The following is a 12,556-nucleotide window of genomic DNA, read 5'->3' as shown; positions in this document are numbered from 1 at the left end:
GTGATAAAAATTGCAAAGAAAATATAATTTAATGAATAAATAAAATTTGAACAAACAATTTCCTAGGTAAAATTCTGGAAAGAAATCAACAAACCAATCTAAATTAAAACTGGTTTGAGATAAGAGAGATGTTTTATGCTATTTGACCTAGGTTTAGACAAAATCATAAAAACCTTGTGAAAAAAAATGACATTAACGTTAAAATCAGTGCCAAAAATTACAGTCTTGACTTCGCAATTGATTTACTGCTTCTCACAAAATCAGAAGTCGCGGTTTTTTAAGTTAACAACTTAACAGCAGAAAAATCAAATTTGGAAATTTCCTTTAAAACACAAAAATCCTGATAAACTTCAAAATTTATTCCAAATGATCATTAGAAACCAAGTATGGAAAAATAAATGTTACAACCAAATTTAAATAAATATTTAAGAGAAATAATCAGTAAAAACGGCACAGAAAAAGCAATTTTGGAAATCCGAAAATCAAAATCTATAAAGTAAAATCCGAAATAGAATCTAATGTCCCAGAAAAAAAACTTTTGCACAATTCTGCACAAGAAAACTGATTTTCCGTTATTTAATTTTGTTTCCTTTTGAAAAAATATTACCGAACAATATTGCTAATAATAAATAAAGAAACATCAATGTTCCAACTTGCAGGAACATAACGAATCACGGTTTTAATTTGCCCCGCTAACTTTCCGTTTACTGTTTAGCCTCCGGTAATTACCTTTCAGATAATACTTCACAGGATTATATGTATGAGTCTAAATGAAGTGTAGTCTTGTACAGTCTCAGTTCGACCATTCCTGAGATGTGTGGTTAATTGAAACCAAACCACCAAAGAACACCGGTATCCACGATCTAGTATTCAAATTCTCTTTATTCCTGACTAGTCTCTGGAACCACCGTAAGGTATTACTTCAGAGGATGATATGTATGAATTTAAATGAAGTGTAGTCTTGTACAGTTTCAGTTCGACCAATTCTGAGATGTGTGGTTAATTGAAACCCAACCACCAAAGAACACCGGTTACCACGATCTAGTATTCAAATCCGTGTAAAAATAACTGACTTGAACTAGGACTTGAACGCTGGAACTCTCCACTTCTAAATCAGCTGATTTGGGAAGATGCGTTCACCACTAGACTAGTATTCAAATCCGTGTAAAAATAACTGACTTGAACTAGGACTTGAACGCTGGAACTCTCCACTTCTAAATCAGCTGATTTGGGAAGATGCGTTCACCAGTAGACCAACCCATTTGATTACGTACCTATACCCAAATTCGATTAATGTTCATTGGCCTAGCCAAATCTTCGTTAACAGATTAATAATGACAAATGTATTAGAATTTTTATTTTCCAAAAATATTCAAAAATGTATTTACTTGGTATTTTTAGATTCATTCATATGTCCCAAGAATTTTAAACCTGTTTTCCTAATAGTGTTTCCTTATTTAATTGTAATCTTCATCTTTTTGTTTTTTTACAGACGTTTGAAAGAAATTGTACGGTATTAATTTCGATCTCATGGTTTAAATGGGGGGAAATTAAAATGAATTTTATTTATCTTTTGAGGTATGTGGAATACGGAAATATCATTCTATGTGAATGGATGCGTTAACACACACAATTCACGAATACGGGGCTCTGAAAACCCACACGCATTCGCCTAAAGTTAATGTTTGGTGTGGTGCGATAAAAAATCGTGTAATAGAGCCTTTCTTCTTTGCTGAAAAAACAATTAATGGAGTCGCGTATCTTGACATAACCGGTTATTGCTTTCCTCAGCCGGATGAACTCTAAAACATTCATCGACTTCATTTCCAATAAGATGGTGCTCCCCCGCACTTCAATTCATCGGTCACGGAAGCTTTGAACGAAAAATTTTGAGATCGATGGATAGGCCGGCAAGGACCATATTTTGGCCTCCAAGGAGTCCAGACCTGACACCTTGCGATTTTTTCTTGCAGGGGTACATCAAAAGCGTTGTATATACACAAAAAATTCGCGACCTAAACCGCTTAAAAAACAGGATTAATGAAGCAATGACAACCATTAACGAAGAAATGTTAACTAATGTTTGGAGAGAAGTTGAGTATCGTTTGGACATTTGTCGAGCGACTAAGGGCGCACATATTGAAATTTATTAATTATGTAAAAACATGTTTGAGATGACAAATTTGAAAAATAAAAAGAAACATAAACTGTATGTAATTCTGTTTTAATTTAAACCATGTTCAAAACCGCACCATTCTTTTATGATAACTCTGTATAATTTATTTTATTTTTTGTGTATTTAAAAAAAAAATCTTTGATAAAATGACCCATTTTTATTTCTTTGTAATTCCACTTGTAAAAAATGAAGCAGTCAAGAAACAATTTCAAGTATAAATGGAAAAAAAATAATGAATATTAAAACCAACCGTCCTCTAAGAACGCCCATTGAATCGGACTATTATAATGAAGGCTAGGGAACTGAAATAATCATTTGGTAATTTAATTTACTGTTGGAACTTTTTTGCGTAGGAGAATTACTTACTTAATTTTAAATTATTTAATAATATGGTTGAATTAACTTTTTATTTATTTTATTATATTTGAAATTAATTATTTTCTTTTACAGAAAAAAATTGTACGGTACATTATATTTCATAAAAATGTACTATTGTTTGTTTGTTCACTTATTGCGATGTTCACTAAAAAAAAAAAATTGATATCAACGTTATTATACTTTCCGGTCGTTGGGTTATTTATTCTTATATTGTGGATAAATAATGATACATACAAAATTTTATAAAATTCAAAATATCGATATTTTTAAACATTGATCGACCTTCCCATCCACAATATTACCTCAAAAATATTTTTTTTGGACCATCTACACTACTACTTAGGAAAAAAAATTCTGTTAAAAATATGCAGTAAATCAAAAAATATTTTTTTTTTTTTTTTAATTTTTGTGGAGGAGGAGAAGAATTTGTAGGCAATTTTTTTTTTCAAATGATAAAATGTATTTGTAAGATTTTTAGAAAATTGAACCCAAAAAAATTATTTAACTAACCCCCTGATGATATTGACCCCTAACATTTACGCAAAAAATTCCCTGTGCCAAATTTCATCAAAATTGGTTTATCCAAACAAAGGTTATTAAGCTTTAAACACGTTAATACACGTACTTACATACTCGCCAATTTTCTTATATTTTTTGATATCCCTGAGTCATGAACAATCGAAAAATGTAAACAAAACCCGTACCCTATTTTTTTTTGACTTTATACCATAATATCGCGTGTTCGCGGCTCGATCAGGATATTGAGGAGGGTATTTTTAAATATTTTTTTTCGATTTTTTCAATATTTTTTAACAATTCATCTTCAATTTCTTGTACGAAGTATTATGATCGCAAAAAATGTTGGTTTTCAATTTTCAACGGAAGTATCCATTTTGACCATCCCTGAATCCATTTTGACTAGTTTCGACGTGATATCTGTACGTATGTATCTCACATAATTCAAAAACGATTAGCCGTAGAATGTTGAAATTTTGGATTTAGGACTGTTGCAACATCTAGTTGTGCATCTTCCTTTTCGATTTCAATCGACTGAACCAAAAGTGTCCAACAAAGCCGAAAATCCACAAAATTTTAGATTTTGAATTTTTTCTTAATTGAAGTAATAAATCCTCATTGAGAGCTTTTCAACGATATATAATAAATGGTACTTATTTTCATTGGTTCCAGAGTTATAGCCAAATGAAATTTTAATTTATGAAATATTTGGATCTTAGGGGAAGGCACATTGGTTCGAATCAGACTTCATCTCCTTTTTTTTTCAACTTTTTTTAAAAATTTAAATACGAGGGCTATTCAGAAAGTAAGGAACGTTTTGGAATTTTAAAAACCAAGTACAAGAAAAACTTTTTATTATACAGATGTGAAAGAGAGACTAAAATACTACTTTTCAACATTATCATCATACAAATTCAGGCACTTATCATAGCGATGGACAAGCTTTGAAATTCCTGTGTCATAGAATTCTGCCGCCTCTGATCTCAACCACTCAGTGACGCACCCACCTTGCACAAAATTTGTGGTAGCCTAGCTTCTGTGAAACAATTTCAAACAATAAAGTCCGTGAAACTTGTGGGAAACATAGAGAAAGCTCAGTTATTCTGAAACGGCGGTTTTCACGAATCTTTTCGTCAACTTTGGAGACCAGATCGTCAGTCACAATGCTCGGACGTTCACTCTTCTCTTTATCGTGGACGTTTGTTCGGCCATTTTTAAACTGAATGTACCACTTCCTGACAGAACATTCACTCATTACGTTGTTCCCGTACACTTCACACAGTTCCCGATGAATTTCTTTTGGTTTAACATTTTTTGCCGACAAAAAACGAATCACAGACCGCACCTCACAACTGGCGGGATTTTAGATTGCAGCACACATTTCAAATTTGTATATTAAAAAAACGGGCAGTGCGGAGATATTCCCGTTGTCTCGGCTAGACGCTGACTGAGGTGCCGGAATGGAATGGAATGCAAAGTTGGCGGGAGTTTATTTCTCCCTACTTATCGCAGAACCTGGACAGAGTCCCTTGCTGCTGGATGATTCTAATCGGGCGTGTTTTTTAAAACGTTTATTTTAAATGGCGGGTCTAATTTTTCAAGTTTTGTTTATTATTTTGTATTTTTAAGACGGATTTAGTTGCATTCCAATCCGTTGTTGAACCAGCGTTATCGAACCCATTTTATGGGCCGACCGCGGAAGGCTAGGCTTATGAAACCTGTCCTCCCGACTTAATTCCCCTTCAGACCGTCCACTGAAGTCCTTTCGGTGCTAACGCTTCATAGGCTAGCAGGAATACGCCACAACGGGGCACTAACTATCAGGAGGGAGCAATGCGACCCCTACTTCGGAGGAGTCGCAATTGCTGGTTTATTTTATTTAACTTGTAAGTTTTAAAGGAGAGGTTGTGTAGAAGTTCTTCATCCACTTCTGTTATGGCTGCCTTCCAGGACGCATCTCTGCTGGGCTCTGTTCCGGACTCCAGTCCGTGATGTTGGGGCGAGTAGAGGGTCTTCCTTCTTCTTCATCTTCTTCTTCCGATGACTGAGGTGCCGAGCACGAGCACACCAATATATACGCGATTGGCGTGCGCCTGGCGGCGTCAGGTGGAAACGTTCCTTACTTCCTGAATAGCTCTCGTATATTGCTTTATTAATAATTATTAACCTCTGATTATAAAAAAAAAAGATTTTAACGATGAATAGTAAATTGATAATAATAAAAAAAAAATATCCAAAGTTATTAATAAAATAAAATTTATGCACTTTTCATTAAAAAAAAAGAAGTGTATATGTAATTTAATAAGCGTACAAGAAAGTCATGTGGTGCCCATATCAGACTTAAATTTATTATTTGTTTTTAAGGAACACTTATTTAAAACAAAAATTGTTAAATTGACCCCACAGACTCCATTCTTTGTTTGGATTTCTTCCATTGCTGTGTGCAGAAAGCTTGTCTCACCACTTTCCAACAGTATAATTACTTGTTCTTCTCTTACAGATCATTTTTACACTCTCTTCAACTTAGCTGCTACAATAGTAGAAGGATCTAATTTCCCTTTTGCACTGGAGAGTGCCATGAGTCTTTTTTCCATTCAGGGCATGAACCAGGGAAACACTTGTATAATAATTGTAGGTGTAGTTAATTCCTCCCGGAGTAATGGTGCAGTCAAAATCAGTCTCTTTACCACAATATAAATTTATTTTCCATGTGAACCTTCCCTTTAAACATAATTTAAAATTCTTTAGACCCTGTAGATGATGTCGAGGTTTTCTTGATCAGTAGTCACGTAATTTGTGTCTATTATCTAACCCAACCCATATCTTTAAGCACAAAAACTGAAAATTTCTGTTTTAATGCTGGTATTTATCCATTGAGTTAGCCAAGTATGTGGAAGACTACTAGTTTTATTAAAAACAGCTTTTATGAGATAAACTGCTCGACAAGTGATTTGTTTCTTTTTCAAGAAAAGTTAATGTTCAAGAAATAGAAAACTATTCAAAAACAGTGGACCTAACTAGCTGGAGTTTTTCAATAATAATTGGATTAATACCTGGTAGATTTGTCAGATTGAAATCAAATGAAAGCATATAACCAGTTATTGGACCCCAGTGTAATTTGTTAGGTATCTGACATTCAATTACTTAAGCATTATTTTCTTCTTGTGGTATATGATGAATGTTATTTTCTTGTGATAATTCATTATCACTGTTATTATCTTGTTCATCTACATCAATATTATTGACTTAAGGTAATACATGGCCATTATAAAGTTTAAAAATTAGTACTATTATATATATATTTTTTTTCTTCAGTCATTTGACTGGTTCGATGCAGCTCACCTCACATCTTTAGTAATTCTACTTCCCAAATAACAAAATAGTTTTTATAGATTATAAAATATAATAATTAATGGGATGAGGTTTAAAAATAAATAAACAAGTTTTTTTTTTATATAAATTATATTAAACATTAAATTCACATATATATTATAATTATACATACATATCAGTTGTAATAATAATAATAAATAATTTTCTTTCTTAGGAAGACATAAAGTAGAAAGAGGTCATATATATCGTACATTAAAAGTATTAAAAATTAATATAAAATATTAAAATAATAATAATAAATAAATAAATTAATAACATTTATTAAAACATACACTGTTTAATTTTTTTAAAAATATAAATATCCTGAAATATTTACAAATAACAACCTTTAATACAGAAATACAAAAAAAAATTAAATATAAGATAATGTAAAGCATGTTTGATGTCCCATTAAACCTGAATATGGCAACTATGTATGAAGGAGTGAGTAGTTTTCACCACGCCTACAGATAGTTACCATAACTACTTGTCAAGGTCAAGCGACAATCAGTATTCATCGCACAGTAATTATGAATGTATTTTTTTATTTATTTTAAAAAAATGATATAATTGAATAAAAAATAAAGCAAATATTTAAAAATAAAAAAAATAAATAAATAAAAAATTATTAATTAGATATATAACTATATTTAATTCTTTCCTTTGGTTGATGGGTATATTTTTTAAATTAATTTATATACAGTTGTGAAAATAATTTATAGATTTTGTTTTTTTTTTTTTGTTTATTTTTTATTAATTGGTCTGAATTTTATTAATTAATAAATAATTGTTTTTTTAAACCATTTTTGTTATCAGTTACGTTTATCATTATGTTTTTTCGTATATTTTTAAAAGCATGTTACTGCATTAAAGTAACATCTCCAGTAAATTCTACCATTTTTTTGATTTCCCCTCCTTTGTAAATCCATCTGAAAAACAAAACAAAAAAAAAGTATATTAGTAAATGAAAAAAATTATGAATTTTATTAAGTACGTATGAATGAATAGTTATTAAGGAACAGCTAAAAGTTTCCCACAGAAAATTATGTACATAAACTCCTGTTTTTTAATCTTTTATCTTGAATAACAAATAAAGGGAGTTCGTTAGAACTTTGTTAGTAAAACTTTAGTGAGTTGTTTTGCGTACGCCTGCTAAGGTTTCTGTATTAAATTAGACCCGATAGGTGGCGCTGGGGTCGAGATATTTCGAAAAATTGCATTTCGGACCGATTTGGCTTGAATTCAGAATATATATTAGTTACATGAAAAGAAAGTTTTTTGCAAAAATTGTACACGCTAGGTGGCGCCGGTGTCGAGATATTTACGAAACAAACAAACGAATACACAAGCAGACGTTCTTCTTATATATATATATATAAAGTGTCCCATGTAAAATGCAACCCATCAATCACTCATCCATGAAATTTCATGGATGAGTAATTTCATGGATGAGTTTCATAGGGGAGTAAGTCAAGCTTACTCCCCTACTCGTTACTGAAATGGACTCGTCCAACATCTGAACATCGCGGCGACGCAGTAGAACACTACCGATAGTAACAACAATGCAATCATAACGTTCAGTGTATTGCTAGAGACAAGATGATGTTTTCGCAAGATGAACGTGTTTTCATTGTCGAGTCGTACTTCAGTACGAAATCAATGGTTGCAGTGGAAGATTTGTTTCGCCATAAGTACCCAGATAAACCAGCTCCTAACAAAACATCAGTATTAAGGTTAGTCGCAAAATTTAGAGCGACCGGTCCTGTTAATAACAAGGAACACAAAAGATTTGCGTCGGTGTTGCATACAGATACAGTCACTGAAATCAAACACCGATTACTCGCCTCGCCAAATAAATCGATCAGACGTTTGTCTGCTGAAATTAATTTGTCTAAATCGACTGTTCCTCGGGCGACTAAACGATTACAATTACGACCTCATCGCATTCAAACGGTTCATCGACTTCTTGAGCCCGACAAAGAAAAACGGCTACAATATTGTCAACGGTTCCGTCGATTTCTGCATGAGGGAATTAATGTAACGGATTCGTTATTTTTCACAGATGAAGCACGTTTTCATTTGGACGGCTACGTAAACGGCCTAGACAGTAGAATTTGGAGCGCTAAAAATCCCCACGTTTATCACGAAAAACAATTACACCCGCAGAAGTCGAGCGTATGGTGCGCGATATCGCGGAAGAAAATAATCGGTCCTATTTTTTTCGAGTACACCATTAATGCAGAACGATATCAGGATATTTTATTTCGGTTCATCGCACTCTTGAAAGAGGAAGACAGACACTGCCGGCTACAACATGACGGTGCGACATCGCACTATGCATGTTCAACTTCTGATTTCGTCGAGGAATTCTTTGGTAATCGTGTTATCGGTCGAGGCTTGTGGCCACCAAGATCTCTAGATTTGACTGCGGCGGATTTTTTTCTACGGGGTTACCTCAAAGAAAAAGCCTACAGCAACAAACCACGAACACTTGAACGATTGAAAGTCAATATTGAACAATCTGTATTAAATATCCAGCCACAAACTTTGAAAAAAGTTGCAAGAAACGCCGTAAAAAGAATTGAAGCTTGTATTCAAGAAGATTGTGGCCACTTCCAACATTTACTCTAAATGTATGGTAATGGATGGTAATAATAAAAATTACATTTACATTTACATTTACACATGCCTTTTTATTATTTCAATACCTACCAATATAAGGATGGGTTGCGTTTTATATGGGACACCCTGTATATGTTTTATATATATATATGTATATATATACATATGAAAGGCAATGTTCGTATGTGTGTCCACTGTAGAGTAAAAAGCTACTGGACAATATTTACGCGCGGGAAAAATATTTAAAGAGAAAAAGAGGACTACGGAAAAGATGAACTGGAAACGGGGGAAAGGAAAAGAGATAAAGGGAAAAAGAAAAAAAAGAAAATGGAAAAAGGGAATAGGGAAAAGGGAGAAAATGGAAATGGTTGTCGAGATATTTACGAAATGTTCAAATATACAAACAGACTTTCTTCTTTTATATACAGCGTGATTCAGGAGGACAAAGCAATACTTTGATAACTCATTCTTAAAGCTAAAAATAAGAAAACATTTCATATAAACATAGGTCCGAAAACGCTTCGTTAGCGAGTTATATAGGGCGAAAGATTTCGCCCGAGTTTCAGTTCCTCCGGGTAAATTAAGGCTTTCTGAAATTCTGGGAAGGTCAATTAAGGGACAAATTCAATTTTTTCTTATGCTTTTTGAGCTGGAAAATCGAAAAATAGGTCCCAGAACTGTATCTCTCTTAGTTTCTAAAATATTTCATTTAAAACGCCAAAAATAGGGTCAAAAACATATTTTTTTACGTTTGACGTACAATAACGTAGTTAAATTGGCTATAAACGATACATTTTTTAAACATAAATTGTAGAGAATTTAATTATAAAAAGATTGATGTAAATAATATCAACAGAAAACAAATAAAATTTTAAACATGTCGACTCTTATTAACAACAAAACCGACGAAAACTTAGAAGAAAATGTTATAAAAAAAGAAAACAGATGTGTCTAGTAGGTACAATAATTTTAGACCTACGGAAAACAAGTTGGCAACACTGATTTTTTTCATCACAATTTGTTTAAATACTACTCGTTGTTGTCAGTTAATTGTGGTAATGTGTTAAATAACCTTTCGCTGATTAATCGTGTTTGCAGTAGTACGTCGAATTCTTATCGTAAAAATTTCAGAAAACCATTAACAAGTGTAATTTTGTATTCATTTTACAGTGTGTAAAAATCAAGTCTGTTAATAAAAGTGAAATTCTGTTTAGTTTTGTTTTGAAAAATGCCGCGTATCTTCACTAATGCCGAATATGCCGGCATGATTTTCATCAATGGATTTTGCAATGGAAGTGCTGCGGCAGCTGTTACGGAATATCGATATAAGTATCCTGGTGGTGTTGTACCAAATCGTAAAGTATTTATTATAATTTTTAATAATCTTCGTGAGAACGGTACACATCCTAACGCTCATATTTCATCTGAACGACAAGCAAATCATGCTGATGAAAGTGAAAACATTCAGCAACGGTTCAACGTAGTCCGGCAACGAGCACACGATTAATTGCAACACGGCTCGATATTTCACAAAGTAGAGTATGGAGGACATTAAACAATAATGGATTGCATCCTTTTCATATTCAGATAATGCAACATCTCCAGCCTGGTGACTACGCCAGCCGGAGGGAAAAAGGAAATAGAGATAATGGAAGAAGGGAAAAGTGTAAAAAGGGAAATAGGATAATAGGGAAGAAGGGAAACCGGGATAAAGTGAAAGGTTAAATTTTGTGAAGTTCTGTAATGTTCATTTTTTTAATGTTTTATCAAACTTTCGATTTTTATCATTTAATCTATATATATATATATATTTTCAAATCTAGCAATAGGGAAGCATTGCCGGGTCTGCTAGTATTAAATAATCATTAGATTTCTATATATATATCCATAGTTTGTATGTCTGAATTAGAACGATTTATTTGGGTGTTTGGCTTGTGTATATATATATATATATATATATATATATATATATATATATATATATATACATACATTTCCCTAAGGATAAGAAGTTTCTATCATAATTGATTTAAAATTCGTATCGGATGTAATTACGTAAATTGAATGTTTCAATATGGGTATGAATGTGTCTATATAATGTGCATATATGTAAATTAACTTTCTTGTGCGGGTGTAAACGCGTTCTAATAATTTTATAATTAACGTTCTACTTATTAGAGTAAACTTGTTAGGTGTAGAATTTATTTACATCATGGTAATATTTTATATGTATACGTTCATAAACAACCTTGGTGGCGAGCATTATGTGTATAAAATTACATAATACAGACAACTGACTACATAAATATGTCACATTCTAACTATATTATGTGAATAACGCAACTAAAACAATTAAATAATTTTTAATCTCATAATAAAATAGTAAGAAAACATATTACTAAGAAAACTATAAATTTTTCTTTAATTTTCAACTTTTTAAAATCGTTTTCTTTTCGCTAATCAAAGTTATACTGTACGGTTATAGAGTAAGCTATGCAGATTGTCTAACGAAGAGACTTTCAGATAATATCCTAATGGTGAAAATAATAAAAAAGATTCATATAGATAAAAAAATCTCTTTCGGCACGCCGAAAGGTGGAGGTAGATTTCACCGATGCTAAGTAGGGAATAAAAAAGATTTCAACCTTAAAGTTAAGAAAAATTTCAAATTTACTCAATACAATGGTTGCTGTAAAAAAAGGTTTTCAAGTATTTACCGGAAAATTTCGAAATATCTTCGTGTTTCATATCCCCCAGACCCCAAATCCAACTTCAGTTTAAACGTTTATATATATATATTTCACACTTTCTTATGGACACGACAACTGCTGTAATTTTGGGCCAATCACATTCAAATTGATACATAAAATACAAGGTTATCATAAAAGAATGGTGCGGTTTTGAACATGGTTTAAATTAAAACAGAATTACATAGAGCTTAGGTTTTTTATTTTTCAAATATGTCATCTCAAACATTTTTTTACATAATTAATAAATTTCAATATGTGCGCCCTTAGTCGCTCGACAAATGTCCAAACGATACTCAACTTCTCTCAAAACATTAGTTAATATTTCTTCGTTAACGGTTGTCATTACTTCATTAATCCTGTTTTTTAAGCGGTTTAAGTCGCAAATTTTTTGTGTATGGAATGGAATGGAATGCAAAGTTGGCGGGAGTTTATTACTCCCTACTTTATCGTAGAACCTGGACAGAGTCCCTTGTTGCTGGATCATTCTAATCGGGCTTGGTTTTTAAAAGGGTTATTTTATATCTCGGATCTAATTTTTTCAAGTTTTGTGTATTATTATTTTAGTGAATTTAAAACGGATTTAATTGCATTCCAATCCGTTGTTGAACCAGCGTTATCGAACCCATTTCATGGGCCGATCGCGGAAGGCTAGGCTTATAAAGCCTGTCCTCCCGACGTAATTCCCCTTCAGACCGTCCACTGAAGTCCTTTCGGTGCTAACGCTTAATAGGCTAGCAGGAAT

The 12,556-nt window shown here is 32.4% G+C and overlaps 1 protein-coding gene across 1 annotated transcript in view; it reads right to left on the bottom strand.

Annotated features, from left to right (window-relative positions):
• Nucleotides 1–6,646: 6,646 nt before the first annotated feature.
• Nucleotides 6,647–12,556, bottom strand: part of AstCC (Allatostatin double C) — a 143,808-nt gene continuing 137,898 nt past the window's right edge. Inside the window, exon 4 of the mRNA XM_075381369.1 lies at nt 6,647–7,371. Within this exon, the coding sequence (XP_075237484.1) occupies nt 7,291–7,371 (81 nt within the window). The 3' untranslated portion in view covers nt 6,647–7,290. The remainder of the gene's footprint in view (nt 7,372–12,556) is intronic.

This window comes from Lycorma delicatula, chromosome 13 (genome assembly GCF_047948215.1).
Source record: "Lycorma delicatula isolate Av1 chromosome 13, ASM4794821v1, whole genome shotgun sequence".
Lineage (NCBI taxonomy): Eukaryota > Metazoa > Arthropoda > Insecta > Hemiptera > Fulgoridae > Lycorma > Lycorma delicatula.
Note: the sequence above shows the minus strand (reverse complement) of the source record. Positions and strands in the feature narration are given on the sequence as shown.